The sequence below is a fragment of the Pan troglodytes genome, chromosome 8 (genome assembly GCF_028858775.2).
Source record: "Pan troglodytes isolate AG18354 chromosome 8, NHGRI_mPanTro3-v2.0_pri, whole genome shotgun sequence".
NCBI classification, from domain to species: Eukaryota; Metazoa; Chordata; class Mammalia; order Primates; family Hominidae; genus Pan; species Pan troglodytes.
This window is the reverse complement of record NC_072406.2, coordinates 90,235,624-90,257,754: the sequence shown is the minus strand read 5'-3', so window position 1 is coordinate 90,257,754 and position 22,131 is coordinate 90,235,624. Positions and strand designations below refer to the sequence as shown.

The following is a 22,131-nucleotide window of genomic DNA, read 5'->3' as shown; positions in this document are numbered from 1 at the left end:
ACCAGAGAATACCTGTCCCAACAGATGCAGCCAGCCTGGAGCCCTGCCAATTGTTATCAAACAGGAAGGTGGGCTACTACTGCTGCTTCTGGTATTTCGAGAGGCTGGAAATCCAGACCTTTATGTAAAATTTGCCAAGTTTCCAAATGTTATGCCTAACAAGGCTCACAGCAAGACTGCCACATTTTCTATAATATCACAACCCAAGTGGATCCTCTGGAAAAATAGGCCAAGCCTGAGTTTCATCCCACCTCCCTTCCCAAGGCTACTGGCTGAAAGACTACAACTTCTGCCCTGAGCACAGCTGAACAGAAAAGCCTCCCCACTTCGTGACTTTGATGCCAACCTTCAATCATTCAGGCTCTCTGCAGCTATGCCCTTTTTCTTCACATCAGAAACTATTTCCTACCCTTCAGCTCTCACTCAATTGCTTCCTTCCACTCTCCCTGCATCAACTTAGCAACCACCCCCAGCTCCACGTCCCATCCCATCCTATCCCATCCCTGCAGCACTGTCAGGATCCTCACCACCTTGCCTCTGCAAGCTGCTCACAGGGTGCCTTCTCTGCTTCCACACTCCAGCTCAGTCACAGGAAACTGCATCTCAAACCCCAACCTTTGCTGCCCCTAGCATTACCTTCAGCCTGGTATGCACTGTTCATCAAAAAATGTCAAATCACATCAAAGACCCCATTCTTCCACACGTTCTGTACTAGTAAGCCATTTCCTGGTCCTAGCAAAGTAGTAGCAGATTCCTTATCAAGAGAACCTACAGGGCCAGAGGCCCCACAAACCGAAGTACACAGCCTCTGTAGATATGAAAACAGAACTCCAACCACCCCCTGGCCAGCAGGCCCAGCCCCATGACTTAACTCTTCACAGCCCTGCCCTCCGTCTGTAGGTGCTCCATGCAGGGGCTGTGACCATCTTTTCTCCAAAACATTCCACTACCCTTCCTTCCTGCAACCTCAACCCTTCTGCCTTCACGGTATTGCTTTTCCTGGGTCCCCTTCATGCCCAACCAAGTCTTTCAGCTCTCTACTGCTTCCTGACATTTCTCCAGTTTATCCAGACATGGTACTTTTTAGACTCTAAGCCAGACGTGGTCGCTCATGCCAGTACTTTATGTGGCCAAGGTAGGAGGATCGCTTGAACCCGAGTTCAATCAAGACCAGCCTAGGTAACAAAGCTAGACCCTGTCTCGAAAAAAAAAAACACCTCACTGTAGCCTCGAGCTCCTGGGCTTAAGTGTAATCATCCCACCCAAACCTCCCAAAAGTGCTGATGACTGTGAGCCACTACACTGCGTCCACCGCGGACACGGTTCTTAACACAGCATTTACAAGCTTGACTCCCAGATGAACCCACCTAAGCTATAAACCAATCAGCAAACAAACACCACCCCATGACATTAAGTTTTCACTGAATGCTTCATGGAGCATGTGAACTTGGACAGCAACTGAAATCAGACTAACCTCCTAGCAGTCCCAGGAAACTGCAAATACATTTCAAACAACCAGACACATGAAGTTTTTAGTTTATTAATGTTCTTGTGAAAAATCCACAGTGGCCACAGCTAACATCATTGCAGCACCTTTACTCCTTCGGCTGTGAATCAAGAGAAAGAAGTTTAGTCAGCAACTGCCTTTAAAATTCTTTAAAGTCTTCAATTCCAAAAGTAGTAACATTCATGCACAACAATTATTAGTAACCTAGAATATCAAGTTATTTTGATGTTATCATAACACAATGAAAGCATCAAGAAATAAAATTTACAAACATTCAAGTTAAGAATAAAACAAAAATAATGGGCTAAATATTGCTAAACCTTAAATACAAAACCATGTCACTGTTAGTATTTTAAAAGGTTACAACTCTTCAGAATATTTGTAAATCTACTTCTAGATGTACTACACATGATCTGCTTTTAAATTGCTATGTCAGTACACCAAGGAGTCTAGTGATCTACATGACTACATGAAAAGCTTGAATTATACCTGTGATCCAATCTCCAGCTCACTGAATCAGTGGCGGGGAAGGGAAAAAGAGAAAGGAGGGAAAAGAAAGATTTCATTAATAGTCCCTTTTCAAACTCCAAAATAATCTGCATTTAAGTGCATGCAATCAGGTACCTTAAAGATGACCATTTTGTTCTTTGCAATTGTATACAGAGCACTCCTTCCAGACTCACTGATTTTATTCCTCCCAATTCTGACAATGCCTTGCCTGATTACTGTAGTTCTTATGCAAACGAGGTAGCCGGACTTCACAATGAAGAGATCATTAAGCCAATGTGGTACCCAGGATGGCCTTGCCCACTTGTCAATGAAGTACATACCTGAGCCTCTGCCCCTCTGCTCTGCCCAGCAACATTGTGCTGGACACACACCAGGAACAGTTACGAGAATCATTACAGATTCAAGTCTAATTTAACCTCAATGGGAGTGCTCTAAATGATCAGGCAAGTCTTTTAAAAGCTGCCTCAGTTCAATAAAAGATACCATTCACAGCCACAAAAGTAGTACAAGTTAGTATTTAAAAAGAGGCATTAATTTAGCTGAACTAAAAATACAATTGCTCCTCAGATATGAGACTACTAATGCCTTAGTATAAGTAACCTTAGTATATAACTCCATCGCAACCAAAAAGCAAGAACAAATACCAATTCTAACATCTGAACAAAACTGAATTAAAAGCAATATTGCTATGGCATTTCTTTGGAGCCAAAGAATTTATGTACTCAAATGCATTGATTTTTCCAGCTGGCTTTTCAGAGCAGTGCTAGTGAGAGGCACCAGTGTAACTTGAAGCAGGAATAGTGATGGCTCAGGTCCCCACAGGTAGCTCCTCCGTACCTGTGGGACTCAAAGGTTAAGGGCACTAACTCATAGGGCTCAAAGGCTGGATGAAGAGAACAATCAATGTGTTAAATGTCCTTCAGACCTAGGTCAGAGGACAAATTTTGACGAATTCTTTTGACTAATTCTTTTTGCAACTTCTCTCAACAGGTACAATCCTCACAAACAGGGAGTAGTTCTTAGTGAGTAGTTCTGCTGGCAGTTCATTCATTACATACTCCATGGCGCTGGGACATCAATGTGATTACAGTCCTGGGCAGGCAATCCCAGGTTTACTGCCTTGCCTGGCAGGGAATCGCTGCAAAAGGATGCCACAAGAACAAGGGCCTTCATTGATTCAAAATCCCACTACGCCCACCCCACTCCTACCCCACTTTATACATTACAATTTTAGGCTGTTCAGATGTGCAAAATTTGTTTTAAATGAGGTAACAGGCTGGGCACAGTGGCTCACACCTGTAATCCCAGCACTTTGGAAGGCTTAGACAAGCAGACTGCTCAAGTCCGGGAGTTCAAGAGCAGCCTGAGCAACACGGCTAAATCCTGTCTCTACAAAAAATTGGCAGGGCACGGTGGCACATGCCTGTAGTCGCAGCTACAAGGGAGGCTGAGGTGGGAGAATCACCCAAGCCCGGGAGGTACAGTAACCCATGATCATGCCACTGTACTCCAGCCTGGGTGACAAGAGACCCTGTCTCAAAAAATAAATAAATGAGGTAATGGGCCATTCTAACCAAGTGCTTGTGGGAAAAAGCATATCCACCAAAGACTTTTATATGAATACATAATTACCTCAAAAATTTTCTATTTAAAAAAAAAAAAAAGACACCAGGCACAAAGTTGGGAGATTAAGTAATAAAAAGCAATGGAAATGGTAAAAGGCAGTTTTGCGTATATCCAAACAGGACAGAGGCTTTGCCAGATTTCACAGACTAGTTTATTACCAGTGCTGCCAGGCTGGTTTCATGGCTCCAGAGAAGACTGCTCCTTGGATAAGAGAGCCCTTCCCAAGCCCAGTGTTAACTGAAGCCATTTCCTAAGTATGTGGACACAGCATTTCCCAAGTGCCTACTTGGTAAAGTACTCACCTTCCTCCAGTGAGTCACTTCACATGTAACATGCATTTTGGAGTTTACAAAATAAACATGATTTTAAACGTTTTCTCCTTTGCTCATAATATACTATCTTAAAACATATTAGGTTGGTGCAAAAGTAATTGTGGTTTTTGCCACTGCAATTACTTTTGCACCAGCCTAAATAGCACTGGCATTATAATCAACCATACTATAAAACTGTCGTCCAAAGGCCAACATGCAAAGCATCATCAAAGCAAACTCAGTGAAGGTGATGCATCCCCACACCGTGCTTACAATCTCAGTACCTGCTAGACACTTCATTTCTGATGAACAAGAAATCCAAGAAAGTAGAGAGGAAAAGCAAAAAAAACAAAAAAAAAAGTTCACAGAACACTTGATTATTTGTTAATTTAACAACCCAACACCTTAATTCTATTCAATGATTTACAATGTCCAACTATTTACAGCTAGCAAAGCTGGTAAAAAGCTGCTTATCGCTAAAATCACTTGTCTTGGCCAACTGGAGAGGAAAGCAATCCTGAGATCTCAGTTGCCTTTCCAGTGTGCCAGGAAAACACGGGCCACATTGATCCAACTGCGTCTTAAACCAGTGTCCATATTAATAAGTAAAATCACAGGGAATGGGATCCGCTCTGCATTGAAGGTTCTATGCCAATTAGTAAAATTAAAACTTCTTGTGATAGGCTTGAAAGGTGCCCACCAGCTGGGATCAATGAACCAATGTGGCCTCCAGATTGTGCTGTGAGCTGACAAGGGGTGGGCCAAGCTACTCTACTGAGGTGTTAAGACACTATGCTACATAGTTTCTTAAAACATGTTACCTTCTGTAATCCAGAAGAAGAGGGAAAAGAAGAAACATTAAGAAAAGTTATTTTAAAAATTAATAAGATCCCTTCTTTCCTAGAAACTAAAGACCTACAATTAATGACGTTTCTATATTTTCCTTGATGAACTATACCTTTTTGCCAGCACCAACATTGGCCTTTGCAGTCCCCCTGACTTTCTTCATTCTGTTCTTGCGTTCCTTTCGTTGCTTTCTTGAGGTCTTTTTCTTCTCATACAGGCCATGCTGAATGAGAAAAGAGTACATCCAGGTGACTTGTAAACATTAAAATCATTACCCACCACTCTGGTAGGGAAACTGACCCAGTCTGAGCTTAAGAAACACAGCTTTCTAAACCAAAACTTTTCAAGTACATTTAATGCATGTTTTTGCTAGAACAGAAAGGATCATCAAGGGATTTTAAGTATAGAATAGCCTCACAGGAAACAAATGGTCCACTCAACATTCTCTGAACAGGAAGTTTGGGAGACTGGCTGTTCTTGTCCAGACTTGAGCTCACAGATCACTATTTTTTCTTCTTTTGCACTACCAAAACAAGGCACCTCCGAAGTGGCTGAGGGGATCTCTTCCCATTTCAACTCCCCATTACTCCCTTATGACAGACAAGCATTTACAACCCCCACATCATGGAGATTCCGGATCTACTCATCTCCACTCTGCCCACCTTTGCACTTGCTGTTCCTGGGGCCTACAAGACTGTTTCTGTATCTTTACAAAGACTACTTCCAAATCTTTACAAGGATCTCAGCTTCAATGTCACCACCTCAGCAAGGCCTTTAACATGACCGAACGTCAGTTAAAAATAGTGCAGCCTCAGCTGGGCGCGGTGGCTCACACCTGTAATCCCAACATTTTGGGAGGCCGAGGTGGGCGGATTACGAGGTCAGGAGTTCAAGACCAGGCTGACCAACATGGTGAAACCCAGTCTCTACTAAAAATACAAAAATTACCCAGGCATGATGGTGCGCACCTGTAATCCCAGCTACTCAGGAAGCTCAGGCAGAAGAGTTGCGTGAACCTGGCAGGAGGAGGTTGCAGTGAGCCAAGGAAATTGTACCACTGCACTCCAGCCTGGGCGACAGAGCTAGACTCCCTCTAAAAAAAAAAAAGTGCAGCCTCTACCTATGACATCACCAGGATTTTCCCTCACAGCTATCGTATGGGAAGGTTTATCTAACAGGATAGGATAAAGTGAGTTAAAGGAACAAACAAAACAAGCACTTCGAGGTGATGATGCTTACTTGTTTACTAGAATGTAAGCTGGGGAGCTTGCCCAGATCACTGCTATAGTTCACTCTGCAGTGTTTGACACTCACTATACAATCAAAAACCTTTCCTGGTTCCTGACTACCTATGGGTTTAAGCCCAGACGCAGACTTAATCCAAACTAAGTGAATTTGGTGCCAGGCTACCTTTCCAAACACATCCCCTTACTTCCCCTCTGGAAAACAATCCTTACCCCTAGCCCATCTCCAAGAACACTACTTCAGCTGCCCTTCTGAACTCAGCTCAAATGTCAGACCTCAATTTTGAACCTCCGTACTCCACCTGTGCATTTTATGAAATAACTTTTTCTCTTAATCCTTTCAGAGTTGTCTCCCAGATTGCTTGGTCTTGCCCTTTTCACCACACTCACAACACAACGCTATTGAAAAAATAGGTCTTCAGGAGCTGATCAACAAATGAAAAGACACCTACTCTTGCAAGTCTATGTTTGGGTTCATTTTTCTTTGCATAATCCAGGGAATCATAAATCATGCCAAAGCCAGTTGTCTTGCCACCACCAAAATGAGTTCTGAATCCAAATACAAAGATGACATCCGGTGTGGTCTTGTACATTTTGGCTAGTTTTTCCCGAATTTCTGTCTTAGGCACTGTTGCCTTCCCGGGGTGAAGGACATCAATGACCTAAAAGGAGATATCAAGTTTAGCATTCACTATGATAAAATACATCTTTAGAGTAAAGGACAATTAAGCAAAGATTGATGTGCCCTTCCTTACCATTTGTTTCCTCTGAAGGAGTCGGTTGGTCATGAACTTTCTAGTGCGGATAGTTACAGTGTCGTTCTGAAAACATAAACACTCTGGTTAATAAAACTACTCCAACTTTTCTTGGCCTTGCTGTGATTTTCCAAGACCTAGAATGTTGCAGTCCAATTTGTAGCCAGTAGTCATGTAGCGAACTAAAGTAAATAAAACCCACTGGGCAGGGCCAAACTCACAGGATACACCTAAGGAATACATAAAATACCAAGAAAACACAATGGTTTTACACATAAATCTGTACAACTTACTTCACTAGGTTATGTGTATCTCTGGGGCAGGGTTTCTCAACCTCAGCACTACTGATATTTCCATATGGATAATTCCATATGGATATGTTGTGGGGACTGTATGTTTTAGAATAACTATAAAAATCCCAGCCCTCTAACCACTAGATGCCGGAAGCACTTCCCACCTTTCCCAGTTGTGACAATCAAAAATGTCTCCAGACTTAGCCAACTGTTCCCTTAGGAGAAAAATCACTCCGGGTTGAGAATCACTTCTCTGGGGTAAAAACTGCTGTGGCTCATATAAAGGTCACTCAATGAACTGTGTTTATCATGTCTTGCACAAATGTGCCCCAAACCTTGTACTCACTACCTGCATGTAATCTATCCTTCTAGAATGGCCATAGCAGAGATCAGAGAAAACGGTATTCCCTTCTGAAGGACTGAACTGCACCTTTACTTAATATCTAACAAAAAATGTGGGCATTAATCAATTTATGCTAACAATTTTACCAAAAAGGAGGCGCAAGAGACTTTCATGGCAGCAAATAACTTCCTAGACTTTCTCCATTTTACTTTGAGAAACCACACCAAATTAAATCCACGTCAGTGGTACTCAATTCTTGAAAGTAAAGGATCAAAGGTAAGGAGAAAAAAAAAAGATTGCTGGTAAAGTTAAAAACGGATGCTGGAGGAGCTAATAACGCATGACTTAGGGCAGGACTACCTTTTTATAACATCCCTTTCCAGGGCCTGTTTCCCCACTATGAAACATGAAGATCCATCCAGCTGACAAGTTTTCTAGCTTACACGTGGGAATGGTTTGACTTGCCGCAACTCGCCCAGGCGCTGCCCGCACCTTCTTCACCTCTTGGACTGCCATCACCTGCAAGCCGCCTACCTAGCCCAATGAGGAACTGCAGACGAGATGTGCCTCCCACTGTCCATCTATCCCGCCCGCCCCCTACCCCCATCCACCGTGCTCCACGAAGTCAACAAGCGCAACAGCTCCTGCACTGCCCAGGCGCTGGAGCCCGAAGCCCAGCGTGTCCGGGTCTACAGCGCAGCCCGCCAGCCCGGACGCCCTGCCAACAGCCCCGAGCCCCTCGACAACCATCCTCTGACAGAAACGGCCAGAGAAGAGCAACCGGGCTTCGCGTGCCTATAGCTCAAGTACTGGGACCCGGGGACCACGGATGGCTCGGATACGCGGCAGATGACTGCACGGGCCCAGGGAGACTCACCATGATGGCGACCTATCTTCAGACAGCCAAAGAGGAAAAGAGAACCACGATTCGCCGGCCAATCATATCAACGCGCACGGAAGGACCCCGGGAAGAGCCGGCGTGGGGGCGTGGGCGCGCCACGAGGCTGACCGCGCCGATGCCTGATTTAGGCTGCCTACGGCCCCGCCTCACAGACTTTTGGCCACACCCCTGGAACTCTAGACTGACCAATCCAGAACCAGAACAACTCGAGCCGACTAGGTTTACGCAAGCAGGTGTTCAATTTCAGTTCAATTTATTATGTTGAATTGTACGTATTTGAATTCCGGTAAACCAAATTAGTTTAAATTGCCTTCTTCCGAGTTAGAGGTGGGTAAACTTGGAAAGCATTTTAGGATATCCTCTCTAACAGTCTCCTCGTTATATGGCTAGGGAAACTGCAGAAACCCTGACTCTAAAACCTTTGTTATTTCAAGTACTTAACATTGCCCATTCTAATTTATTATTCACGAGTATTATTTCTGTGACTTTTATGATGAATCTTTACTTTAAAAGATCTCTTTAATTTGTATTTTTCTGCAAATCTTGGTCATTATGCAAAATTAGATTTTGAAAAATATTTGGCCGGGCGCGATGGCCACGCCTGTAATCCCAGCACTTTGGGAGGGCAAGGCGGGTGGATCACCTGAGGTCAGGAGTTCGATACCAGCCTGGCCAACATGGCGAAACCACATATCTACGAAAATAAATAAATAAATAAATACAAAATACAAAATTAGCGGGGCGTGGTGGCTCATGCCTGTAATCCCAGCTACTCGGGAGGCTGAGGCAGGAGAATCGCCAGAACCCGGGAAGCAAAGGTTGCAGTGGGCCGAGATCACACCATTGCACTCCAGCCTGGGCAACAGGAGCGAAAATCCGTCTCAGAAAAAAAAAAAAAGAAAAGAAAAAAAAGGAAAAAAAAATTGGAAAACAGGGGCAGTGGCTCACGCCTATAATCCCAACACTTTGGGAGGCCGAAGCAGGTAGATGACCTGAGGTCAGAAGTTCGATACCAGCCTGGGCAAAATGGCGAAACCCCGTCTCTACTACAAAAAAAAAAAATTGGCCGGGCGTGGTGGTGCATGCCTCTAATCCCAGCTATCTGGGAGGCTGAGACAGGAGAATCGCTTGAACCCGGGAGGCGGAGGTTGCAGTGGGCCGAGATCGCACCATTGCACTCCGCCTGGGCAATAAGAGCGAAACTCCGTCTCAGAAAAAAAAAAAAAAAAAGGAAAAAAAAATTGATTGCTCCAGAAATATTTTCTTTAACGTGAAACAGACATGTAAAGAATGTAAATATATATGTTTCGGAGAAATAAGAAGAATAATTTCCCAAATGTTAGTGCAGACGAGGTGTCCAAGGTGCAGGCTTTGCGGGCAGCTTTCCTATTTTCTTTTTTTTTTTTTCCTGAGACAGAGTCTAGCTCTTGTCACCCAGGTTGGAGTGCAATGGCTTCATCGCGGCTCACTGCAACCTCGACCTCCCGGATTCAAGCGATTCTCCTGGCTCAGCTTCCAGAGTAACTAAAATTACAGGCCTGCGCCACAATGCCCAGCTAATTTTTGTATTTTTAGGAGAGACGGGGTTTCACCATGTTGGCCAGGCTGGTCTCCAACTCCTGACCGCAAGTGATCCGCCCCCGCCTCGGCCTCTCAAAGTGCTGGGATTATAGGCGTGAGCCACCGTCCCCGGCCGACTGTTTTTCTTTTTTTTCGTTTTTTTTTTTTTTTGTTTTTTTTTTTTTGAGACCGCATCTCGCTCTGTCACCCAGGCTGGAGTGCAGTGGCGGGATCTCGGGTCACTGCAACATCCGCCTCCCAAGTTCAAGCGATTCTTCTGCCTCAGCCTCCCGAGGTGACCAACTATCCTTATTCTTAAGAAAATAGTCAGCCGGCTGAGCACGGTGGCTCATGCCTGTAATCCCAGCACTCTGGAAGGCCGAGGCAGGCAGATCACGAGGTCAGGAGTTCAAGACCAGCCTAGCCAATATGGTGAAACCCCGTCGCTACTAAAAATACAAAAATTAGCCAGGCATGGTGGTGCACACCTGTAGTCCCAGCTACTCGGGAGGCTGAGGCAGAAGAATATTTATTGAGTGATTGTAATGTGCCTGTTACATTCTAATTACTTTTACCTTCATTTTGCTATTTAACCTTCCCGTTGACTCTAAGAAATAGGATACATATTACTCACCCATGTTATAAATAGGGAAACTAACACACAATAAGATTAAATAACTTTCCCAAGTTCACACTTTATATACGTGTATATATACATGTATGTGTATATATACACACGTGTATATACACACGTGTATATACACGTGTGTATATATACACATATATCTATATCTATATCTATATATATTTTTTTTTTTTTGAGGCAGAGTCTTGCTCTGTTGCCCAGGCTGGAGTGCAGTGGCACAATCTTGGCTCACTGCAACCTCCGCCTCCCGGATTTAAGCGATTCTCCTGCCTTAGCCTCCTGAGTTGCTGGAATTACAGGAATGCGCCACCACACCAGGCTAATTTTTGTATTTTTTAGTAGAGACGGAGTTTCACCATATTGGTCAGGCTGGTCTCAAATTCCTGACCTCATGATCTGCCCACCTCGGCCTCCCAAAGTGCTGAGATTACAGGCGTGAGCCACCGCGCCCGGCCTGCACAATTTTATTTTTTATTTTTTTTTATTTTTGAGATGGAGTTTCACTCTTGTCACCCAGGCTGCAGTGCAATGGCGTGGTCTCGGCTCACTGCAACCTCCACCTCCCAGCTTCAAGCGATTCTCCTGCCTCAGCCTCCCGAGTACCTGGGATTACAGGCGCACACCACCAACCCCAGCTAATATTTGTATTTTTAGTAGAGATGGGGTTTCACCATGTTGACCAGGCTGGTCTCGAACTCCTGACCTCAGGTGATCCGCCCACCTTGGCCTCCCAAAGTGCTAGGATTACAGGCGTGAGCCACCACGCCTGGCTGCCTACACAACTTTAAATGGTGAAAGCTAGACTCCCATGATGGCACTGTGATTTCATAACTTTTGCTCTTAACCTCTAGATAAGTCACACACGATCCAACCCTTGTTGGTATAATATTGTAAACATCAGAGCCGGGTGTGGTGGCTCACACCTGTAATCCTATCACTTTGGGAGACTGAGGCAGGCGGATCACGAGGTCAGGGATTCGAGACCAGCCTGGCCAACATAGTAAAACCCCGTCTCTACTAAAAATACAAAAATTAGCTGGGCGTGGTGGTGGGCGCTTGTAGTCCCAGCTACTCGGGAGGCTGAGCCAGGAGAATCGCTTGAACCCGGGAGGCGGAGGTTGCGGTGAGCCAAGATTTCGCCACTGCACTCCAGTCTAGGCGACAGAGCGAGACTCCGTCTCAAAAAAAAACAAAAACAAAAAAAACCCATATATATATATATATATATATATATAGTCAACATTATTTCATGATTAAGTGATGGAGTACCGAAATGAGTTAGGAAAACCTGATATGCCTCGTTTTTTTGTCTGTGACATTGTGTTTTGCTAGTGCGGATCCATGGCGTCTGAAAATGAAATAGCGTCCCTTCTTAAAAATTGAAAGTTGTTAAACACTTTTGTTAAGTTCTGTTTTGTGTTTCTCACAAATAATGAGGACTTAGTTCTAGATTCTATAGCGCTGAGCCCTGTGGTGATGTGATTTCCTTGCTAGGCTCATGCACTAATATATCACACTAGGATCACCTCCCACAAGTTCTCACAGACTGTAGACAACTTATTTCAAGACATGAATGATCTTTACTTTCCATTCTCTCTTTTCTTCTGTAGATTACCATGGCTGTTTTCACTCCAACAGATTTTCAACTGTTTTTGTAATCAAGAATGTAAGTTTAATTCTTCCCCCCTCCCTCCAAATAACTTCATGAACTGGAGGCACATGTGCGCCCATATTTTCCGCTGTTTTCCTTTGTTGGTCCTCCACAGATAGTGCCCTCTGTTGGATGGGCCGGTTCATTTTAGCTTCCACCTTCCCTTAAAACAATTAGAAGCTCTTAATTTAGATGGTACTGCTGTCAATGATGATGATTTTCCATTTTATGCAAGTTTTGGCCCTCTGCTTGTCTAAAAGTCTTGAGGCAAAGAGTTATATGCAGTTTCTCTGCGGGTGTCTGATTACCTGGAGAAATTGACCAGAAATGGGATTTTTAAAATACAGCACACGCCTCGGTGCGGCTTCCAGGAAGCGCCACCAGGTGACGGTGCGGGGAAAGGGAAAAAAAAAAAAAAAGGCATGCTGGAAGTCTCTCTTGACAGACAGACGCGCGGGCGAGTAGCGGAAGAGGAAGCGGACACGTGGGACACTCTACGGTGGCCGAGAGGATGCCGCAGATGTGTTAGCGGCGAGTCCAGAAGCAGCCCCAGGAGGTGCTGGGGGCATCTTTTCTCTAATCTGGCCTCCCGAGTGCCAAGGAGGCGTCCCGGCAGCGGTCATCATGGTGAAGGAGCAGTTCCGGGAGACGGATGTGGCCAAGAAAATGTAAGACGGAGTAAGAGTGGCCAAAGGGCTGAGAAATAGGGCAAGAGGTCCGAGGTCAGCGGTCCCGGGTCTTGGAGGGTCAGAGATGGGGTGCAATGGGAAGGGGAGGGCCAGTAGTCCATAGGTGTGACCAGCGCCCAGAACTACCAGCGTTGGTCAGAGAGCATTGGTCAGGCTGAGGGGGTTTCAGCACCTCGAGAGGTCCCTGGACTTGGGCGGAGAAGTCGGAGTGGCCTGAGCCTTAATGATTTGTGCACCCTGGGCCAAAGCTCGCATTCTCCTGAAGTCATACAATGATCCCTGTTCTTCAGCGAACTATCCCCTGCTGCAGCGAGGGGAGCAATCTGGGGCGGGGACTGTCTCTAATTCTGTCAGCCGCAGAGCGTCTGACACGGAGGCAGTAGTTGCTTACCAAAAGGATGGGGTTGCCCACTAGAAAGCTGTACCACAGGCCGACGGATGGCAGTGTCAGAAATAAAGCTGCTATCCGGGCTTTTGCCTTCAGAAATACGTTATTAGGCGGTGGCTCCTTCTTAGAGTTCTCGGTAAGAAAGTGAATTCAGCCGGGCGCGGTGGCTTACTCCTGTAATCCCAGCACTTTAGGAGGCCGAAGCGGGTAAATCTCCTGAGCTCAGGAGTTTGAGACTAGCCTGGGCAACGTGGCGAAACCCCGTCTCTATCAAAAATACAAAAATTAGCAGGCGTGGTGGCGCGCCCTTGTGGTCCCAGCTACTCGGGAGGCTGAGGCCGAAAAATCACTTGAGCCTGGGAGGCAGAGGTTGCAGTGGGCAACCTCCTGCATTCCACCCTGAGTGACAGAGTGAGACGCTGTCTCAAAAAAAAAAAAGTGAATTCATCATTCTTACAGCAGACACTGAGGAGGATACTGCGCGTTATTCCCAGTGTTGGACGTTAAAGATACGGTCTGAATAAAACTTTTACTGCCTAATCTAGTTGGAGAAGGTACACAAGTCAACACTGGGTACGACAAGTGCAATGACAAGGGTAGGTCCAGGGGGTTTTGAGAGCACATAATGGGTCCAGGCAAAAGAAAGCAGACCAAACTGCTTTTTTCAAGGAGCAGACCTGAGGGAGAGAACACAGGTGATCAGAAGGAAGTAGAAGACTTGAAGCTGTGTTAAGAAGTCATCTTGTAGGCAGTGAGGAACCTGTGAAGGATTTTCAACAGGAGAGTATCTTGATAAGAGTTCTCCTTCTGGAAAATCTCTTGATTCATGGTGGAAAGAATTAGAGGTCGAGAGACCTTGAGACGGATATACAGAATGCCTTGCTTGGGCAGCTGTGTGGATGGTTGCCATTCACTAGAACAGGTATCTTACCTAGGTGAATGCAGCATTCTCCCATGTGGTAGCTCTACATCGACACTGGCCCTTCACACCCACCTGTACACCTGCGCCCAGTCAGATATAATACATTCTCACAAAACAGAGAAAGTGCTTCTGTCAAAGTGCAAATTAAGGGTATTGTCAATTAAAATCCTCTAGCAGAGGCCAGGAGTGGTGGCTCACGTCTGTAATCCCAGCACTTTGGGAGGCCATGGCAGGCAGATCATGAGGTCAGAAGTTCAAGACCAGACTGGCCAATATGGTAAAACCTCATCTCTACTAAAAATACAAAAATTAGCTGGGTGCGGTGGCGCATGCCTGTAACCCCAGCTACTTGGGAGTCTGAGGCAGGAGAATCGCTTGAACCCAGGAGGCGGAGGTTGCAGTGAGCTGAGATCGCACCACTGCACTCCAGCCTGGGTGACAGAGCAAGACTCTGTCTCAGGGAAAAAAAAAAAAAAATCCTCTAGCAGCTTTCCATTGTGTGGGCCATCACGCCCAGCAAATTTTTTGTATTTTTAGTAGAGACAGGGTTTCACCATGTTAGCCAGGATGGTCTCAATCTCCTTGCCTCGTGATCCACCCACCTCGGCCTCCCAAAGTGCTGGGATTACAGGCATGAGCCACCGCACCCGGCTGCATTTATGTTATTTAAATAAATTCCCTACCAAAGTTCCCAAGCCCTCATGCTTTAGCTCCTGCATGCTTCACTGACTTCATCTTGTACTATTAGCTTTCTATGCTCCAGTATATACTGATTTCATTTGGTTCCTTGAAAATGCCAAGCTTGTGCCAGTCCCAGGACCCTGGCCCTAGTCATTCTCTCCACTTCAGATGCTCTTCCTTCTGATTGTCAGTTTTACAGTGAGGCTTTCTGACCATGCAACGTAAAGTAATTCCTCAGACTCCACTGCTTACATCATTTCTGCATCTGTTCACATTTGTATATTCGTTTGTTTGTGGTCTGTCTTTCCCACCCTGACCTGTGAGCTCTTTGTTGGCAAGGACCTTGTCTGTCTTAGCTAATCTGTATCCTCAGCCTGTAGGATGGTGCCTGGCACATAGGAAATAGTCAATTTGTTGGAAGAATGAATGAAGGGACAGACATGGGAGAAAAAGTATTGAGGTCTGTTTTCAATGTGTGGGGTTTGAAGTGCCTATGAGATATCTAGGTGGAACTGTCCAGGAGGAGGTGTCTATACAGATGTCCAGTTGGGTAGCAGTAGCTGGCCTACAGAGATAGATTTGATAGACATCAACATGTATGTGAGTGGCATGATCACTCAGGAGAATGTGAAGGATGAGAAGATAAGAGGATGAAGGTTGTAATGCTAGGTGGTACAGTGCACCAATATTTAAGGGATAGCAGTAGAAGAAAAGACCTCAAAAGAGACTCTACAAGGAGCAGCCAGAGAAGGGAAGAAGAAAACTCAGAGTGTATGGTGTCACCAAAGCCGAGAGAAAAGCACTTCAGGATTGGGCAGGGTGCTGCCAGTGCTGCAGAGGTAAAATGAGGAAGTTCTTATTGGATTCAGCAGCAGGCAGGTTGTCTAGGTGGCCTTGGTGAGCACTATTCCTTTGATGGTGAGAGTAGAAACTGGATTCCAGTAAGATGAAGGGATGTTTGTGAAGGAAAAATGAGAGAGGGTTAAATATATTTAATACTGGTAGGAAAAGCCAGTGGAGACAGTTGGAAGGATAGGTTGGTTATGGTGGGCTATGTATGTAATAGACATTTTTGGTCACAGATTTTGCTGTAATTTTCACCTTTTTCTTCCCATTCCAGAAGCCACATCTGTTTTGGAATGAAGTCACCCGAGGAGATGCGCCAGCAGGCACACATCCAAGTTGTGAGTAAGAACCTGTACAGCCAGGACAACCAACATGCCCCCTTGCTATATGGGGTGCTCGACCATAGGATGGTAAGGCCCCCTCACCCCTCCTGGTACCTGTGTCTTGCCCTGCTGATAAAACTGGTGACTTACCAGATTGAAAGGAGCAGGGGCTTCCTTCCATCTCCTCAACTCCCCCCGCACATATTAGACTAGGTCAAGAACTCCGGCCTTTAGTCAGCAACCTGATTCTGATTCTGAGTCATGAAAATTAGAAAAGAAAGAAAAACAGTAGGAAGTGATCTCAGAAAGGAAATTTAAGAAGCAAAAGAAATGATTCTGTGTCACCAGCCAGGCATGATGGCTGGGCACTCTTTCCCGTCCAGCAGTCTGTGTTGATCATTGGGTGTGCTTTTTTTCAAAGGGTACGAGTGAGAAGGATCGTCCATGTGAAACCTGTGGGAAAAACTTGGCTGACTGTCTAGGCCACTATGGGTATATCGACCTGGAGTTGCCGTGTTTTCATGTAGGGTACTTCAGAGCAGTCATAGGCATCTTACAGGTAAGCACACAGGTGCTGATTTCCAAGACATAAATTCTGGAGTGATTGGTCAGGGATGCGGGAATGAACTTAGGAACTGTGAGTGGTGGGGGATACATCTAGGGGACTCTTTTATACTAAGTACATAATATTTTCATCTCACACTACATTAAATCACTCAAGAATTATTTATTTTGTTTATTTACATTGAGAAGATGGTAGATACGTGTTGTTAAAAAAATAACAATAGTAGTAATTCAAACAATACAGAATAGCACAAAGAAAAAGATAAAGTTAACAAAGTCTGCCTACTGGCCGTGAGTACTGCTAATCTAGTGAACACAGGCTTCCTCTCTGCATATCCATAGTATAGAGCCATTTGCAGATCTGTGTATATGGTCACGTGGTTAAGGGTACAAAACAGGGCGATGGCATTTTTAAAAGAAAATAATTTTTCATTCTCACTTATGCTTTTATCTGTCTTGCTTAATTTGGAAAAGATGATCTGCAAAACCTGCTGCCACATCATGCTGTCCCAAGAGGAGAAGAAGCAGTTTCTGGACTATCTAAAGAGGCCCGGCCTGACCTACCTTCAGAAGCGAGGACTGAAGAAGAAAATCTCTGACAAGTGCCGGAAGAAAAATATCTGCCATCACTGTGGCGCTTTTAATGGTGAGTGGAATGCACAGAAGGCTAAGCAATAGCCCTTTTCACTCACTGTCTTCTGTTTAGTTTATTAGGTTTACATAATGTTCGGGAGTCAGCTTTTCTCCTTATAAATTAGGCTTAAGAGCCCAACAACTGATGTCCTATTGGGAAACGGACCTCTCATCTTTCATTGCTATAGTAGTTTCAGTAATTTCATTAACCATACTACAACCTCTGGCCAATCTGAGAACATAATTTTTTATTTCTTGGTAAATAAACTAACCCTTATAGGTACCGTAAAGAAGTGTGGACTGCTGAAAATAATTCATGAGAAATACAAGACCAACAAAAAAGTGGTGGATCCCATTGTATCAAATTTCCTTCAGTCTTTTGAAACAGCCATTGAACATAATAAAGAAGTGGAGCCTCTGCTGGGAAGGGCACAGGTGAGCCTGAGAATGCACGCCTGCCTTCCGCCTGCCTCCCGCCTGCCTCCCGCCTGCCTCTTCCGCACATCACATGCACACTCTCTCCCCCAACTCCGCCCCACCCCTAGACACCCACTTTCTTCCAAAATGAGAGGTCCAGTTAGGTTCGACAGCTCTCCGATAATTCCTTTTTTTTTTTTTTTTTTTTGAGACGGAAGACAGAGTCTCGCTCTTTCACCCAGGCTGGAGTGAGTGGTGCAAATCTTGGTTCACTGCAACCTGTGCATCCCAGGTTCAAACGATTCTTCTGCTTCAGCCTCCCAAGTAGCTGGGATTACAGGCATGTGCCACCATGCCCACCTAATTTTTATATTTTTAGTAGAGACAGGGTTTCCCCATATTGGCCAGGCCAGTCTTGAACTCCTGACCACAGGTGATCCAGTCGCCTCAGCCTCCCAAAGTGCTAAGATTACAGGCATGAGCCACCGCACCCGGCCAGCTCTCCAGTAATTCTTATTTGACCGTAACAGTGTTTATCTGGCACTAAGGCTAATGTGGACTGGCCTTGTAACACCAGTTGTTTTTGTTTTTGCTTTTGTTTTTAATTGAGATGGGGTCTTGCTGTGTTGCCCAGTCTGGTCTCAAACTCCTGAGCCCAAGAGATCCTCTCACCTCAGCCTTCCAAAGTGCTGGGATTACAGGCATAGGTCACCATTCCTGGCCCCTTGTTTGTGTTTTTACCTCAGTTCTTTTTTTTTTTTTTTTTTTTTTGTTTATTTATTTATTTTAATTTTTGAGGCAGGGTCTCTCTCTGTCTCCCAGGCTGGAGTGCAGTGGTATGATCGAGGCTCATTGCAGCCCCGACCTCCCAGGCTCAAGTGATCCTTGCACGTCAGCCTCCCAAGTAGCTGGGACTACAGGCACACACCACCACCCCCAGCAACAATTTTTTAATTTGTTGTAGAGATAAGGTCTTGCTATGTTGCCCAGGCTTTGAACTCCTGGGTTCAAGCAATCCTCCTGTGTCAGCCTCCAAAGTACTGGGATTACAGGTGTCAGCCACTGCACCCTGGCTTACCTTAGTTCTTTTTTAACAGTAACACTTTTTTTTTTTAGAGACAGAGTTGCTCTGTCACCCAGGCTGGAGTGCGGTTGCACGATCTAGGCTCACTGCAACCTCCACCTCCCACGTTCAAGTGATTCTTTTGCCTCAGCCTCCCGAGTTGCTGGGGCTACAAGTGCCCGCCACCATGCCTGGCTAATTTTTGTACTTTTGTAGAGACAGGGTTTTACTATGTTGGCCAGGCTGGTCTTGAACTCCTGACCTCAGGTGACCCACCCGCCTCAGCCCCCCTAAGTGCTGGGATTATAGACATGAGCCACCATGCCCAGCCAGTAACACTTTTTTTTTTTTTAGATGGAATTTCACTCTTACTGCTTAGGCTGGAGTGCAATGGCATGGTATCGGCTCATGGCAACCTCTGCCTCCCAGGTTCAAGTGATTCTCCTGCCTCAGCCTCCGAAGTATCTGGGATTACAGGCGTGTGCCACCATGCCCAGCTAATTTTTGTATTTTTAGTAGAGACGAGGTTTCGCCATGTTTGTCAGGCTGGTCTCGAACTCCTGACCTCAGGTAATCTACCTACCTCGGCCTTCCAAAGTGCTGAGATTACAGGCATGAGCCACTACGCCCAGCCTCCAGCTACCAATATTTTATGGACGTTTTTTATGTCAATTGCTGTGTTTGTCTAGTATCTTTTTCTCCCCCCAATGGCTTGCTGCTTTTCCACATAGGGATATACCGTGATTTTATTTAGCCAATAAACTGTCAGGCTATTTCCAACTTTTCACTGTTAAGAACAGCTTTTATTACCTTCCTATTCTGTCACATGGATAAAAAATAACAAAAAACAGCTTTTGTGAACATTCTTGTAGCTAAATCTTTGTGTTCATTTCTGAAGTTACACCCCTTGGAATAATGAGAAGTGGAATTTTTGGCTTGAAAAATTGGAATAAAAGACATACACAATTTTAAGGCTCTTGCAGCATAGCGTGTCATCCATAGAAATCTCTGTTGTCACTTATCCTTAGTGACAGATAGGTTAGAAAACATAGGGAAGGAAAACCTTGCCCAAGCTATGGAAAACTAACATAGTATCTCCATTTCTGCCTTTCTTCGTTTCCATAGGAAAACTTGAATCCCTTAGTAGTTCTGAATTTATTTAAACGAATCCCAGCTGAAGATGTTCCTCTACTTCTGATGAACCCAGAAGCCGGAAAGCCGTCTGATTTGATTCTCACACGACTTTTGGTGCCTCCTTTGTGTATCAGACCCTCCGTTGTGAGTGATTTGAAATCTGGCACCAATGAAGATGATCTGACAATGAAACTGACAGAAATCATTTTCCTAAACGATGTTATTAAAAAGGTCAGTGCCTCCCATTTCCTTGTAAGTTTCATAGTATATCTATCCAAAAACTTCTGGTCAAGAAAATGTGAGAAAAATCAAACTGACCAGGTTTGTTTCTGTTTGGGCTGTGCTGGTTTTAGCATCGGATCTCAGGAGCCAAGACCCAGATGATCATGGAGGACTGGGATTTCCTGCAGCTGCAGTGTGCCCTCTACATTAACAGTGAGCTCTCGGGCATTCCCCTCAACATGGCACCCAAGAAGTGGACCAGAGGCTTCGTCCAACGCCTGAAGGGAAAACAGGGTAGGTTTCCCACAAGATGTGCAGAAGCCAGCCCACTCTCTTTGGTTCCTTTTTCAGGAGTGTCTGTCCAGCTTCTCTGATTGGAGGTCACAGGCTTTCCTCAATCTCTCCATTCTTATTGTTCCCATCAGCACATGGTATGCCATGGGGACCTATGACATGTTTTTGGCTATTTAGGTCGATTTAGAGGAAATCTCTCAGGAAAGAGAGTGGATTTTTCTGGCAGAACAGTCATCTCGCCCGACCCCAACCTCCGGATTGATGAGGTAGCTGTGCCAGTTCATGTGGCCAAAATTCTAACTTTTCCTGAGAAGGTAAGTGACCACTCAGCTGCTCAATTCTTTGTTTTAAATTCAGTCTTTTACATTATATTTTGGTATTGCAAACAACAGGCAGTAGAAAGTCCCCAGTAACCCACTCAACCCGCAGTTTGGTTTATATGAGTGTGTCTTCCCAGTTAGCTTTATACATATTTGGTGGTATATATTCTGTAAACCATCTGCAGCCACAGTTGTTTCTAGCTTCATGTGTATATACTCATATATATGCTATACTTTTTTGCAACGTTTTTTTCCAATTAATAACATCTTGACCGAGCATGGTGGCTAATGCCTGTAATCCCAGTACTTAGGGAGGCCAAGGCAGGTGGATCATCCAAGCCCAGGAGTTCAAGACCAACCTGGGCAACACAGTGAAAACCTTGTCTCTACCAAAAATACAAAAAATTAGCCAGGAGTGGTGGCAGGCACCTGTGGTCCCAGCTACTGGGGAGACTGAGGTGGAAGGATTGCTTGAGCATGGGAGGTGGAGGTTGTGAGCCAAGATCACGTCAATGCACTCTAGCCTGGGTGAGAGTGAGACCATCTTTAAAAAAAAAAAAGTAGACAGTTTTCTATGTTGGTTCATGCCTCATATTTTAAACTAACTAAATGGTAAACATTATCCGTAGTTAATTTTCTTGGGATAGATTTTTTATTTTTAAAACTTTACAGTCACTGAGTCAAAGCATTTGAACATTTTAAGGCTATTGCTACATACCCAGAAAGGCTTTTATTTTATTTTTTGTTTTTGAGGTGGAGTCTCGCTCTGTTGCCCAGGCTGGAGCGCAGTGGCGTGATCTCTGCTCACGGCAAGCTCCACCTCCCAGGTTCACGCCATTCTCCTGCCTCAGCCTCCCGAGTAGCTGGGACTACAGGCGCCCGTCACCATGCCCTGCTAATTTTTTGTATTTTTAGTAGAGACAGAGTTTCACCATGTTGGCCAGGATCGTCTCGATCTCCTGACCTCGTGATCTGCCCGCCTTGGCCTCCCAAAGTGCTGGGATTACAGGTATGAGCCACCGCATCTGGCCTGGTTTTTTTTTTTTAAGAGACAGACTCTCGCCCTGTCACCCAGGCCGAAGTGCAGTGGTGTGCTCATGGCTCACTGTAACCTCAAACTCCTGGGCTCAAGCCATTCTTATGCCTCAGCCTCCCGAGTAGCTAGGACTACACATGCACACCACTATGCCTAACTAATTTTTTAAAAAAATTTTTTAGAGATGGGATTCTCAGTATGTTGCCCAGGCTGGTCTCGAACTCCTGGCCTCAAGTGATCATCCCACCTTAGCCTCCCAAGTCACTGAAAGTCACTGAGATTACAGGGCCCTATGCCCAGCTAGTACTTTTTTTTTTTTTTTTTTTTGAGACTGAGTCTCACTCTATTGCCCAGGCTGGAGTGCAGTGGCACAATCTCAGCTCACTGCAACCTCCACCTCCTGGGT

The 22,131-nt window shown here is 45.1% G+C and overlaps 2 protein-coding genes across 5 annotated transcripts in view; one reads left to right on the top strand and one right to left on the bottom strand.

Moving 5' to 3' along the window:
* Positions 1-1,524: 1,524 nt before the first annotated feature.
* RPS24 (ribosomal protein S24) lies at positions 1,525-8,467 on the bottom strand. 4 transcript variants are annotated; one of them, XM_003951680.5, is made up of 7 exons: positions 8,313-8,467; positions 6,800-6,865; positions 6,497-6,706; positions 4,913-5,023; positions 4,239-4,256; positions 1,997-2,018; positions 1,525-1,607 (listed from the first exon to the last, which is right to left on the bottom strand). In XM_003951680.5, exons 1-5 carry the CDS (start codon positions 8,313-8,315, stop codon positions 4,251-4,253), a joined length of 396 nt encoding a protein of 131 aa, XP_003951729.1. In that variant the 5' UTR covers positions 8,316-8,467; the 3' UTR covers positions 1,525-1,607; positions 1,997-2,018; positions 4,239-4,250. The 4 variants fall into 4 exon arrangements, with proteins under 4 accessions (XP_003951729.1, XP_009457053.1, XP_009457051.1 ...); XM_009458778.5 differs by lacking the exon at positions 4,239-4,256; XM_009458776.5 differs by lacking the exons at positions 1,997-2,018; positions 4,239-4,256.
* Positions 8,468-8,519: 52 nt separating this feature from the next.
* The window catches only part of POLR3A (RNA polymerase III subunit A), a 57,128-nt gene continuing 43,516 nt past the window's right edge, over positions 8,520-22,131 (top strand). Inside the window, exons 1-10 of the mRNA XM_016918721.4 lie at positions 8,520-8,569; positions 12,153-12,208; positions 12,643-12,861; positions 15,994-16,129; positions 16,464-16,601; positions 17,081-17,252; positions 17,520-17,674; positions 19,845-20,084; positions 20,207-20,369; positions 20,547-20,683. Coding sequence (XP_016774210.1) covers positions 12,818-12,861; positions 15,994-16,129; positions 16,464-16,601; positions 17,081-17,252; positions 17,520-17,674; positions 19,845-20,084; positions 20,207-20,369; positions 20,547-20,683 — 1,185 coding nt within the window. The 5' untranslated portion in view covers positions 8,520-8,569; positions 12,153-12,208; positions 12,643-12,817. The remainder of the gene's footprint in view (positions 8,570-12,152; positions 12,209-12,642; positions 12,862-15,993; positions 16,130-16,463; positions 16,602-17,080; positions 17,253-17,519; positions 17,675-19,844; positions 20,085-20,206; positions 20,370-20,546; positions 20,684-22,131) is intronic.